This window comes from Mobula birostris, chromosome 6 (assembly GCF_030028105.1).
Source record: "Mobula birostris isolate sMobBir1 chromosome 6, sMobBir1.hap1, whole genome shotgun sequence".
In the NCBI taxonomy this organism is placed as follows: domain Eukaryota; kingdom Metazoa; phylum Chordata; class Chondrichthyes; order Myliobatiformes; family Myliobatidae; genus Mobula; species Mobula birostris.
Window position 1 is genome coordinate 150632262 of NC_092375.1, and position 14527 is coordinate 150646788.

The window sequence follows — 14527 nt, forward strand, 5'->3', positions numbered from 1 at the left end:
TATTACCTCTCAACCATCAGCCTCTTGAACCAGAGGGAATAAATTCACTCACTCACCCCATCACTGAACTGTTCCCGCAACCTATGGACTCACTTTCAGAATTCATGTTCTTGATCCTTATTGATTTATTTTTTTTTCTCTTTTTGTATTTGCACTGTTTTGTTTTTGCACACTGGTTGTTTGTCCATCCTGTTGCAGGGCTGCAACAGGGTGTTTAGCTCTAAAACCTTTAGAGCTAAACACCCAAAATTAATGTTGGCAGGGCTGTCTCTGAGTACGCAATATGGTAAGCACACAAAAAACTATTGGCTGCCTATGCCTGTGACCATGTTTGATATACTAGGTGACAACATCCGTCTGGTCTACAATGGTACAAATAATTTACCCATGTTGCCCAGTTTGATGCAGACCAATTAACACAATCCTATTGTTTTAATGCTTGACTCCTTCACATGCAATCTCTTTGTCTGTAGAGCAGCCTGTCCCTTAAACTTCAATTTACTCCTTGCAATTTACAAAAAGAAAACTGAAGGCTAATTGCAAGCTTCCTGAACTTACTTACATTTACAATACAAACTGAAGCCTGTTTCTTGATTGATTTAATATCTGCTAGATTCACATTACTCCAGAATGCTCTCCTCTTGGTCCCTGGACAGAAGTCTGTCCCAGCAAGGCCAAATATTAAGGAGGATCTAATTAAGCAGGGCAGTGAAAGTGCCCTTCACTTTGGATCCCTTCCCCAATTGTTGACCTACGTGAACCGGCATCTACACCATCCAACATCCCTAAATGGCTATCTACAAGACTGTGCAGAGATGACAATAAAGCATCCTCTTCACTCCTTCAATCTCTGATTGCTAAAGCTATCTGTAGTAGCTATCCACTCACGATGCTGGAGGAACTCAGCAGATCAGGTAGCATCTATGGAAAAGAATACAGTCGAAGTTTTGGGCTGAGACCCTTCATCAGAATTATTTTGACAACCGGCCTTTTTGATTGCTCTGCAGGAGGGTTTGGGGGTCATTTCTTTTCGAGTTGCTGCAAGGACCTTGCCCTGGTGGCACCCCCTCATGTACTGTACTGAGGAATTCTTTGAAGAGATTTCATGTAGGATGGATAAAGGGGATGTAGTAGATGTTGTACACTTGGACTTTCAGAAAGCCTTTGACAAGGTGTTACATATAAGGCTGCTTAACAAGCTACAAGACCATGGTATTACAGGAAAGATTATAGCATGGATAAAGCAGAGGCTGATTGGCAGGAGGCAAAGTGTGGGAATAAAAAGATCCTTTTCTGGTTGGTTGCCAGTAACAACTGGTATTCCACAGGGGTCAGTGTTGGGACTGCTTCTTTTTATGCTGTATATCAATGATTTAGATGATGGAATAGATGACTTTTTTGCCAAGTTTGCAGGTGATATGAAGATTGGTGGAGGAGCAGGTAGTGTTGAGGAAATAGGTAAGCTGCAGAAGGACTTAGACAGATTAGGAAACTGAGTAAGAGAGTGGGAAATGAAATACAATGTTGGAAAATGTATGGTCATGCACTTGGTAGTAGAAATAAACATGCAGACTATTTTCTAAATAGGGAGAAAATGCAAAAATCTGAGATGAAGAGTGACTTGGGAGTCCTTGTGCAGAACACCCTGAAGGTTAACTTGCAGGTTGAATCCGTGGTGAGGAAGGCAAGTGCAATGTTAGCATTCATTTCAAGAGGTCTAGAATCCAAGAGAAGCGATGTGATGCTAAAGCCTTATAAGGTACTGGTGAGGCCTCACCTTGAGTATTATGAACAGTTTTGAGCTCCTCATCTAGGAAAAGATGTGCTGACATTGAAGAGGATTCAGAGGAGGTACACAAGGATGATTCCAGGAATAAAAGGGTTATCATACAAGGAACGTTTGATAGCTCTAGGTCTATACTCGCTGGAATTTAGAAGGATTGGTGGGGGGGGGGGGGTGGAAATCTCATTGAAATCTTTTGAAAGTTGAAAGACCTAGACAGAGTAGACGTGGAAAGAATGTTTCCCATGGTGGGAGAGTCTAGGACAAGAGGGCACATCCATTCAAAAAAGAGGTGTGGAGAAATTTCTTTAACCAGAGGGTGGTGAATTTGTGGAATTTGTTGCCACGTGCAACTGTGGAGGCAAGGTCGTTGGATGTATTTAAGACAGATTAATAGGTTCTTGATTGGACATGGCATCAAAGGTTACTTGGAGATGTCCGGGGAGTGGGGTTGAGGACAGCAAAAAAGGATCAGCCTTGGTGAAGCAGACTTGATGGGCCAGATGGCCTAATTCAGCTCCTATGTCTTATGATCGCTGGCCCAACCACTGAAAGGGCCCAGCTTATTTGTATTCACTCCCCATTCTGCTGCCTTCTCACTTTCTCGGTCTGCTTTGCCATTGAGGTTGTGGAACTTGATGTCTCTGCCTTACCTTGTATCCCTTCCCATCTATTTTCCCCAATATCTTTCTATTCTGATCTATGCAACCAAACATGTGCCTCCAAGAACCATCCTTCATTGTAATTCAAACTTTATTCATGGTTTGCTGACACCCTCTCTCTCTGTCTTCCGCATTTATGTTTCTGTTCTCTTTCATCTGTGTGTCTAATGTGACACAGGTGAGGGCAACAAGAAGGTGAGTCATATGGTATAACCTGAATCTGGTGTTTCAACTGGGTGCCTCACCGGGTCTGAACACAGACACAGATGTCATTCGTGCTGAGCATCATTTGTGGTCCTATCCACTGGGAGTGAAACCCGTTTTTCCAGGCAGCTCCCTTACCATGACTTGACCACTCGGCTGTCGGAGGACTATCTTCTGTCCCGCTGGCTCTCTCCAATCAGTAATATGTTGCTGCTGTTTTGCTCGATCCCTCGAAACAGCAGTTACCCTGGTTATAGTGGTCCTTCACATCTCCATGTAATCTTACTAAATTGGCACTTGTATTTTCTTCCTGAAAATTTCCATCAACTCATGTTCCTTTTCTCTCTTTGCTCTGTGATTTGCAGACTTATTCCCTTTCTGCTCCTTTCTCTCCCCTTTCTTGTGTGTGCTTCTAACATTTCTTGTCTGTGTTGGATCCCTACCCATGGGACATCCTGACATGATTCCCACACATTGTCCTGTCTCCTGACCCTGCTTGTGGCTGCTATCTCTCTGTGGGCCGTGTTAGCTGCTCTGTGGATCATATATATTTCATCCATGTTATTTCTCCCTTTCCTGAATCTATGATAGCGCTTGCATTACTTCAGAAGGTCTTATCTCCACAGTCTTAACTCGACACATTGGAGGCTGTGGGAAAACAAAGGACCCTACGGAAAATCCTGGCAATTCTGGACAATGTTCCTTAACCCCTGCATGCAACTTTGGCTGAACAAAGGAACACTTTTAGTAACAGGCTAAGATAACTGTGTTGCTCCAAGGAGCGCTATATGAGGTCATTAGATTCTATAATGAGTCAACCTATAGCCAGGGAAGTGATGACACTCTCCTGTTAGACTGTTTGAGGTCATGTTTTTTTTTCTTTCTTACTTCTCTTCTGAAATTTGTATATCTGTGCTCTTGTAATGCTGCTGTGGCATAGTGATTTCCTTTGGGATCAATAAAGTATCTATCTCTCCATCTATCTGTGACCATGTCTTGTCAGCCAACGTGTTCTAGTATAGTGATGTTACTAGGATGACCAATGGAATGTTGGCCTTCATTGCAAAAGGTATAAAGTGTCAGTACCTCCAGCTGAACTTTGTCTTTTTGTGTGTTTTCGCCCTACCTGTCAGTCTGTGGTTTTGCATTGCCATGTGCTCCTGTCCCCGCTCCTGCTCTACTCCGGTCTCTGTATTACTGAGTACTCCGTTTCTCATCTGTTTCTCATAATTACCTGTTTTGCTGCCACCTGTGTCTCATTGTGCTCCACCTATCATCTGCCTCTCTGTTTATTGCTCGGTGTATTTCAGTCCTGTTTCTTGCCAGATTGTGCCAGTGTGTTTTCCAGCATTTGTATCTGAACTCTGTCTGTCTGAATATCGACTCTGCCTGTTTCCTGATTCTGGTTTTTGGATTTCTCTGGAATTTTTGATCTCCGCCTGAACTTTGATGCTGACTTTGTTGCCCCTCTGGATCTGCTGCTCAGTAAATATCACAGTACGCACAGTACTTGGTCTGTGATTGGGTCCCTGCTTCAGCGTCCTGATAATAAAGTATTGATGCAGGAAACCTTTAATAGAATTTTACAGGATGGTGCTGAGAAAACCCCTGGAATACTGTGTAGTTTTGTTCTCAATGTTTGAGGAAGATGAATACATATCAGAAATGGAGCAGAGAAGATTCCCTCCTGAGATGGAGTTAGCCTTTGAAGAAAGTTTGAGTGTTGGTGGATACTGATGGGATATTTACTTCAGTGTGGAAGTGTTAACCCACGGAGCAAAGTTTCAGAATGAGAGTCACCCACTACAGCTGGTGATGTGGGTGAATTTCTTCCTTCAGAAGGTTGGCAACCTGTGGAATTCTCTAATGCAATCAACTGTGCTTGCTGTCACTAACAACTAAAAATTAAATCTGAAATAATGTCAAATTATGAGGAAGACAGCATCAACATACTGTATGTAAGGTGGTGCTTGACACACAGTTAAACTGAAAAGGGATCAGGAGCTTGAGAGTGTGAAAGTGATATTGAGAGCAAGATTGAATCGACCTTGCTTAGTGAATCACTAAGCAGGTTTGAGAGGCCAATAGACCTACTCCTGATCCTTTTTTGTCTTCTTGGATGAAGTGGATATTCTGACCAATATTATTTGAACTATTAAAAACTTAAGTTGCTTCATTCAATTGTTTCTTAAACTATACTTTTTTTCTATTCAATTTTCTAGTCCATTCTAGGAAGAGCTATATTAAGAAATCTTGGAACTGCGGAAATAAAAATGTCTTCCAACAAAGCACACTCCTCCTCCCCCCCCCCCCCCCACAATCTATTAAAGCAAAACACTGCCTTGCTCTCTTATAATCCTGCAATTCTGTGTAGTTATGCTACATTGACTGAAGCCTCTTGGCAAGCAAGGCAGCAGTTCATGGGTTCAAAGCTTCGAAGGTTCATTTTTTAACAATGTGTGCATCTTTACACAATTCTGAAATTTATCTTCTCTAGATAGCCACACATTCCCCAGACAAAAGAGAAGAGCATCCTGATCTCCAAACCCCAAAAACCTTCCCCCACACAAAATGGGACAGGAACACTGATCCCAAAAAACCCCTCCCCCCACACAAAAAACTAACAGACCACAACAAAATATCAACCCCCAAACACCCTCCCCTCACACAACAAAACGGAAAAGGAACAGGCAATAAAAAAAACACAAAATATATTAACCACAAGTCTGAATAAGTCCACAGTCCATAAATGCAAAACCACAATACCATCCTCTGATATCATTGAGATTCATCGAAAGAGAGCGACACCACGTGAGGCAGAGAGGCCTACCCTCCTGTCACAGTGAGCCACACAGTGATATGCCGTTAACAGATTTCTTTTCCAGCAGCGGTCAAAAGGAAGGCAGTTGGTGCTGAACTTTCACTTAGCCTTCCACATTTGTCTCGATGTCTCAATTTTCCTCGATACTTTAATCAGTGATTAATGGAAACTTGAAACAGTGAAATGGAGCTGAACATCGTGCTCTGTCTCAAAGTTTTGTTGCATCGAGGCCATTCGACTACGTGCGACACCATTCTGTCAGGTTGTACCAGTTTGACTATTTTCCTCTGACTTCTCTCACTAACAAGGCATTTTCACCCATAGAACTGCTGCACTCGGTTCTTTTTTTTTTGTTTCTCACACCATTCACAATAAATTGTGTGTGAAAATCCCAGGAGGTCGACAGCTTTTGAGATACTCAAACCACCTAGTCTGGCACCAACAATCATTCCACAGTCAAAGTCACTTAGATTACATTTTTTCCCCATCCAATGTTTGGTCTGAACAACAACTGAATCTCTTCACTATGTCTGCATGCTTTTATGCATTGAGTACTGCCACGTGATTGGTTGATCAGATATTTGCATTAACAACCATGATACAGGTGTACCTCATAAAGTGGCCACTGAACATATGAATGTCTTATTGCAATTTCTAACGTTGTCTTTTGTCTGATCTATCCTATCTCACTCTTCTCCAGTCAGAGGGCACAGCTTTGCCCAGTACCCTTCCGCTTTCTCCTCTCTCCAGCTTCGCCTTGTGCATTGTGGGTGTCCCAGGCTTGGACACCCTACCTGGCCATGAAGCATGTGGCAGTGAGCTCGGAGACTGTCGGTTCCTAATAATTTGAATGTAAGCTTATATACATCTGTCGTTTGCCTTTTATAATTCTCACAAATAATTTGCTGTTAAAATAAGCTCTTTGGCTCAACAACCCAGCCTAGTGTTTCTTTGCCTCTTAAAAGAGTTGCCCTAATTCTTTGTTCTAATGCAAGGTCATCAAACTAAAACTTTAATACTCTTTCGTCCTCTGTACATGTTGCTTGAATCTCCAATTCCTTGTGGCCATTCCTCTTCCTTCTTTTTTGAGCATCTTTCTAACCCTTACCATGAAGAATTAGTCTTTGTATTTGTAATTGTGACTTAGTGAACAGAACTCTGACGGGAGGACTGTCAGTTTTAGTCAATTCTTCCTTTGTCACGCTTTCAGAAGTTGTAGTTAGATGGGGATTCTGTTAGTGGTTATTTTGAACTGAAACACAGTGTTGCTGATATTAAAATTTTGAAATAGAAACAATGATGGAAAACTATTAGCAAGCTTGGCATCATCACAAAAAAATTAAGTATTTCAGGTTGAAGACATTGAATCAGAGTTGGAAATAATTTTCTTTAAAATATTGATCTCTAATATTAAGCTGGGGAAAGTGGTTTGCAAGTTGAGAGAAAGGGAAGGTGTGGGTCAAGGTGGAGGGAGGGATAATTGGGTGATGGTGCTCGTCACAGGTGAGGTGATAAGAAATAAAAGATGCGTTAGAGAAGATGTATGGCAGAAGAGAAGGGAAGCATAGTGAATGAGGCAGAGAGTAGATGACATATTGGGAACGTGGAAAAATAATAAAGGGTAGACCCAGGTCAATTTCCTGGCCATGTAAAGACAGGCATTCCCCATCAAACTCAATTAACCACAACACCACTCCTCCCCATCATCTATTGCAGCCTGTGACAGGACAGGTTGTCAATGCTAATTCTCCCACTAGCCTTGCCCCTTTGCCCAATTAGTCACTCCTCCTCATTCTATCCCTAATCTAGTTTCCTCAGTAGTTCACACACTTCGCCCTCCCATTCTGCTGTTCTTGGGAGTTCACCATTTACACATCCCAACAGTAAAACAATTGCTAGTTTGGCTAATCAAAACAATCCTTTCAGTTAACTCATAAAAAATAAGGATTCTAGACACAGGCATTCCAGTCAGAATTATTTATTTTCACTCACACTGTTACATCAGTCTGTAGACAGCATAATGGCCCCAAAAGACCCGAGGTACAATTTGGGGGCGTCTTAAAATAATGCCTGGGTTACTGGGAACAGGCGCACTACACCCTACACAGATTTAAATCCTCAGTTTGGCTTTGCTGCGAGGTATAGAGGCTGGATTTGACAGCTGGTGAATAGTTATATTGGAAAGTTAACAACAAAGTGTGTCGTGGAGAAAGCCTCTGTATACTTGTAAATTTTTGTATATGTTTGTTTTCATTTGTCTATTTGTAAATAATTTTGCTCTTCACAATTTTAGGGCAGCTTTTGCTTTTTTCCCCACCTGGCACGAAATAAAACCTCTGGCACTAACGTGCTGTTGCAGCTTACCATCTTTTTTTTCCACTGGTGACCCCCGTCGGGCACACTTACCTGATAGTGAGGTGTGACACAGCCATTCCTCATTACCAACACTTGCAATCTGGGAAACTAATGTCACAGAATCACACAACACAAAGCAGAGTCTAAGGCCCCAAAGTGTACGCCAACCAGCACACCCATTTTAATTCATCCATTTTTATTTTCCTCTTGTTACCATCAGCTTCCCCCGATTCTGCCACTCTCCTACACACTGGGGACGATTTACAGTAGCCAATTAACCTACTAACTTACTGGGGGTGACAGTTAGAACACAAAGAAATAAAAATCAATGTTAAGGCCATAAGACTGTCAGTGACTATTAGAAAGTACGGTCCAGTTCTTAAACTTGTTTTGAGCATTGTTAGAACAATCGTGGAAGCCAAGTAAAAAGAGGCTGAGTTGGTGAGGGATGTTGGATAAAAGTGAGAAATATCATACATCTTCGGGTCATATTTAAGGTATAGATAATGTAAAGAAAATCTGTGTTCACAAGTTGACACTTTGGCACAGAATTTTTTTTAGCACAGTGTTCATCTACTTAGCTTTACTCTTCCTTATACACCGTAGAGTAGGCCACGTCATTATTTATTCAGAGATACAGTGTGGAATAGACCTTCCGGCCCTTTGAACTGCACTGCCAGCAGCCCACCGATTTAACCCCTGCCTAATCATGAGACAATTTACAATGACTAATTAACCTACTAACCAGTACATCTTTCGGCTAAGGGAGGAAACGGGAAGAAACCGGAGCACCCGGAGAAAATCCACCCACACGGTCATGGGGAGAAGGTACAAAGTCCTTTCATGCTGTAGCGAGCTGGGTCCACAGCCCGCTGCAGTTCACGTTCCTGCTTGTTCACATTGGTGTACTGGACCAGGATGCAACCGGACAGGATGCTTTCACCTCTTCGTTGAGGTGCTGAATCTCTTTAACCTTCTAAGAAAGTAGAGAAGCTTGCACGCCTACCTTGTGACTGACGTGCTGGGACAGAGCAGGTATGTTAACACCCAGGAATTTAAAGCTGTTGATTCTCACAGCGGATCTCCCAGTGTAGACTGGCACATGTTTGCTCTCCCTCCTCCTTGTAAAGTCAACAATCAGTTTTATAGTTTTACTGACATTGAGCGGGAGAGTGTTGTTACGACACTACCTGATCAGGTGCCCTATCTCGATCCTGTACACTTACTCATCACCACCTGTGATTTGTAACAACAGCAGTGTTATCGACATTTTTGTGGAGACTGTATTGGTGGGATCAATGCCTTCTATAGCGACCCGTGATTGCTGTACATTTATAGGGGAAAATGATTTTTTTCTCCAATGGTTAATACTTTCCGCTTGTGCACATTAAATTTCAAGTACTATTCAAAGGCATAATCCTTTCTGAATGTCTTCCACGGGGGAAAACCCACAGCCAAATAATATAACCATATACAAACTAGAGAGACCAGGCGCCAGTTAAAGAAATAAATTGATTTGCGTCATGTATTTTTACAGTTAAACTGAGGGATTTCATGAACTGAAGCGAACCCAGTCCAGACAAAAGGCGAGAGCTACGAGCGTTTACGCGGCTGCCTCTGAGCTGCTGTCCATCAATCTTCACCCCGCCCATCACCGGAACAACGCCAACGACTCACTTCCTTTCTCGATCTTTGGACAAAATGGCGAAGATCGCAAAAACACATGAAGGTAATGGCGACTATTTCTTGCTGCCGGAGGGCGCTATGTCGTTCAGAACAAAGTAAAGGCGCGAACGAGGTTCGCAGGAATCATCTCCTGCCGACTCTGGCACCTTTGTGCGCCGTGAGGAGGGGGTGTTCGAACATGGGAGCGGAGGCTGAATCGGGTCGGGAAATGGCGTCGTGTTCAGAGGCAGACGGGAGAGGCCCGTTTCCAGCCACTACACCGTCTTGCCGCACGCCTCGATTTGTTACGTGGATGAAATTAAATAAGAGAGAGAACATGGACTCCCTATTCCCTCAACACACACACACACGCACACACACACACACACACAAGCATGAAATCGTGCATTTCGGGTGTTTGCTAATTCTTCGTCCAGGTGGCGATACTCAGCTGTTTCGTGGCCTTGTCGATACTAAACCCATTAGGACACCTTCGCCATCAAAACCTCTATGCAGAGTTAATTTTGGGAAGGTGGATGAGATTTCAACTTTGCTCTGTGGCAAGGAGGCTTTTCAGATTGCTGCTGGGCTGCATTTATTAATGGATAAACTTGGGTGCTATTTCTTTAAATAAATCTTTCTATTCAGACAAATCGGGCAGCTCATACTTCGGGTTTTCTGAAAAGTATCCCGTTATTATCACAAATATTGAATCTGCTATTGCCTCATATCTTAATGTGTATGTGTCTAGTATTAATGCTTTATTTCTGAATGTAATGCTGTCCTGTTAATTAACAGTATTGATACAATGAGGAAAGCTTAGTAAATTTTAATTGTTTGCAAAGTAGGAAATGCACACTATTGTGTCAAGAGTAGTGTTGATTTGTGAAATACAGTATGTAACCTTGCCAAATTGTTAATAAGTACTTATGTTAAAGGTTAAATAATCACTTATCCTTTTTCAAATGGGTGTATTCAGAGTTGGTATGACATATCAAAAATTGATCAGTGAGGACTTAATAGCATAGTAGTATTCGTTTTGAGGTGAAGTGTTATGTTGAAGATGTGGTATTAAGGAGAAGCATCCTTTTTATGTTGTATGTTAATGATTTGGATCAGAGTTGATGGCTTTGTGGCCAAGTTTGTGTATGATACAAAGATAGGTCGAAGGGCAGATAGTGTTGAGGAAGCAGGGAGGCTGCAAAAGGACTTAAGACTGTTTAGGAGAATGGGCAATGAAGTGGCAGATGGATTCCAGTGTCAGGAAGTGTACCGTCACGCAGTTTGGTAGAAGGAATAAAACCATTAACTTATTTTCTAAATGGGGAGAAAATTCAAAAATCTGAACTTGGGAGTCACTGTGCCAGATTCCTTAAAGGTTAACTTGCAGGTTGAGTCTGCAGTGAGGAAGACAACTGCAATAGAAACATAGAAAAGCCTACAGCACAATACAGGCCCTTTTGGCCCACAATGCTGTGCCAAACATGTACATACTTTAGAAATTACCTACGGTTACCCATAGCCCTCTATTATTCTAAGCTCCATGTACCTATCCAGGAGTCTCTTAAAAATTCAAGGCTAGTCTTGTCTTGTACAAAAAGGACAGGTTGCACTTGAATCTGAGGGGGACGGGGAGGTTTGCTAATGCTATTGGGGGCGGGCTGTTAAAGTAGATTTGCAGGGGGGTGGGAACCAAAGTGAAGAGGCAGAGGATGGGACGATTGGTGCACAAGAAGAGACAGCTTGAATGTTAGAATTTATTTTGAGAGTACGAGAATATAAAAACAAGGACGTATTGCTGAGGCTTTATAAGACACTAGAGAGGACTTGGGAGAATTGTGAGCAGTTTTGGGCCCCTTATCTAAGAAAGGATGTGCTGACATTGGAGAGGGTTCAAAGGAGGTTTGCAAAAATGATTCTGGGATTGAAAGGCTTATATAAGAGCATTTGATGGCTCTGGGCCTGTACTTGCTGGAATTTAGAAGAATGGGGTGGGGAGGAGCTTATTGAAGCTTATCAAATGTTGAAAGGCCAAGATAGAGTGAATATGGAGAGGATGTTTCCTGTAGTGGGGGAGTCTTGGACCAGAGGCCACAATCTCAGAACAGAGGGAAGTCAATTTAGAACGGAGATGAGGTGGAATTTCTTTAGCCATAAGGTGGTAAATCTGGAATTTGTTGCCATCCCCAAGTCATTGGGTGTATTTAAGGTGGAAACTGATAGATTCTTGATAAGTCAGGGAGTGAAAAGTTGAGGGAGGAAGCAGGAGAATGGGGTTGAGAGGGAAATGGATCAGCCATGATGAAATGGTGGTGTTGACTCAATGGACTGAATGACCTCCTTCTGCTCCTATGTTTGATGATCATTGTTGTTTGAGTACATTAGTATGTATTTAATTGTAATCTAAATTTAGCCAACCACCTCCCCCATATGCAATTATACCACCACACTTGAAATCTTGAATTCCAGTTGGGAGAATGGAAATGACAGTTTAAACTGGGTGATAATTACAAGATTTGCAGTTTACTAAATGTGACTTGCAAGCAATATCACAATTGTTAAAAATCTGTCTCTTTTTATTGCCATAATGAAGTCATCCAGTATGAGATCCAAAATAATTTCATAAAATTGATTTTCATTCTGTTGCATCCAATTTTAGGACTTTTTACTCTTGCATTTAAATTAGGTGCACTTGCTCTTTAGAATTCATTCAGTCTATAAGGTAAAAATTGCTGTACGTGCACCATATCTTTGCATGTAAAATGAGAGCTAAGAGTGCAGTTGATTTGAGACAATCACTTTTTTTTCTCGAGCAAGCTATCAGTAAATTACCACAATAGTCAAGATTCAGTGAATAGGTTTTTTTTTCCAAGAGTGAAGAAAGCAAGTAGTAAAAGCAGTTCTATACAATTTTCCTGCCTCTATTTTTTTAAATCTTTTTTTCTCCATGTCATGGTACTTTAGGTGCACTTTTTAATCAGACAAATCGAAATTGTGAAATTATGTTACTAGTCATTTCCATTGTAATAAATATTCATTTAAATTAAATCATGATTATAGGTTAGATATTTTATGTGATTGAAATAGGTAGAAAGGTTTACAAAGCAAGCATTAACCAGTGTTTTACATCTGTTTGCAATTAATTTCTGTGTGGTTTGTGTGGACTCAATTTCTCCATGAAAAATATATTACATCATTGCATCTCTTACAGAATTTGATTTGTTCAAATTGTATCTACTTCTGAATATTGTTTTTCTACTTTCTAAAGATATTGAGGCACAGATCCGAGAAATCCAGAACAAGAAGGCAGCTCTTGTTGTAGAAGGTGATGCAGATGGAGTTGGTCTTGATTCAACTGGATACTATGATCAGGAAATCTATGGCGGAAGTGACAGCAGATTTGCAGGGTATATGACATCAATTCCTGCAAATGAACAAGAAGAGGTAATAACGGCTTAATTGCTTAGTATGTTATAGCTATTTTATGATCACACTTTGCTTTTACGTTATATTTAAATTTGATTTACCTCATATACTGTAAAACTGGAAAAGCAGATTGCGGTTCTGTGTTACCCTGTAATGACTTTTTTTGGGTCTAAGTTTAGAAATGGTCCATAGAATAATATTTGATGGAATTTGATACTAAACCATTTGAGCCCTTATTTCAAATGCTCTGCTGCATTATCTATCATTAAAGGGGTAACTGCATTCTGAGTAGACTTAATGATTAGACTTAAAAGTACATAATGGTAGGATATGTTCTGATTCAAGATTGTTTAATGTCATTTCCAGAGCACAAGTGTGAAGGAGAGCAAAATATTTGTACTCCAGATCTGATAAAGCACAAAGAAAAACACAATAGGATAGAGAACACAATAATTTAAAAGGCACAATAAATATAAATGATAGTTTATTAATAGATTGTACGTCCATAAACTGACATCAGTCACAGGAGGGTCTGGTATGTAAGGTGATCAACAGAAATTCAGTTCTTTTTGGGGGGGTGGGTGAGTAGATGGAGGTGTTGATCAGCTATACTGCTTGGGGAAAGAAACTGGTTTTTGAGTCTGGTGGTTCTGGCATGGATGCTATTTGGCCTGCTGCCTGATGGAGTGGACAAACAGTCTTAATATAAGAACATAAGAAATGACAGGAGTAGGCCATCTGGCCTACTGAGCCTGCTCTGCTATTCAATAAGATCATGACTGATCTGACCATGGTCTCATCTTCACCTACCTGCCTTTTCCCCACAACCCTTAAGCTTTGAATTCTAAATAATTATGAAAGCTATGTTGCACTCTTTGAAAGAGCAATCAAAAATCAATCATTCTCTTTAAAATATTCATTTTTCACTATATTTTTGACGTTAATCCTATAAAATGTTGTCATGTACCTTTATTCATTGACAGAATTCTGGATCAAAATGCCGTGGATAGAATAGATAGTTGTTGAAAATCAGCTGTCTCTTGCATCTAATTTTGTAAAAGTTTCAGCAGTTGAAGAATGAAGCTAATTTTGTTCTAAGATATGGTTGATACCAGTTAATTAGGTCACATGGGGACCAATATGTTTAGTCCCAATTAGCTGGTTTTATGGAAATATTTAAAAAGGTATAAAAAAAAACAAACTGTACTTACACAAAATGCAGAACAAATTAGAACACCAACAAGAGTACGATAAAACTGTATATTAGTTCCTAATAGTTATTGACTGAAGAATTCATCCAGTGTATGCAGTGAATAAAATGAGCACAGAGGTCAGGTGCGGATAATGCACTGTCTTCATACAATGCTATTGATGATTGTGTCCTCCAAATCTGCATTTTCGTTGTAACATGCAAGATGATTGTCAATACCTTCAAATTTTTGTCGTTCCTAAGTTGTAAAAGTAGTGAAATTCTTTCGTTTTCACTCCTGGCCATTCCTGGCATCTCCAAGTCTGAATGCTTGAAACTGCTGTGAACAGTTCTGAATTGTCTTATTGCTTGTTTCTTGTCAACCAGTGACAAAAATACTGCTTTTTGAACACAAACTCATA

The 14527-nt window shown here is 40.8% G+C and overlaps 1 protein-coding gene across 2 annotated transcripts in view; it reads left to right on the top strand.

Annotated features, from left to right (window-relative positions):
• Positions 1–9445: 9445 nt before the first annotated feature.
• The window catches only part of sf3b1 (splicing factor 3b, subunit 1), a 37509-nt gene continuing 32427 nt past the window's right edge, over positions 9446–14527 (top strand). For both annotated transcript variants that reach the window (XM_072261616.1, XM_072261619.1), the window contains exons 1-2: positions 9446–9554; positions 12759–12934. In XM_072261616.1, the coding sequence (XP_072117717.1) occupies positions 9527–9554; positions 12759–12934 (204 nt within the window). In that variant the 5' untranslated portion in view covers positions 9446–9526. The remainder of the gene's footprint in view (positions 9555–12758; positions 12935–14527) is intronic.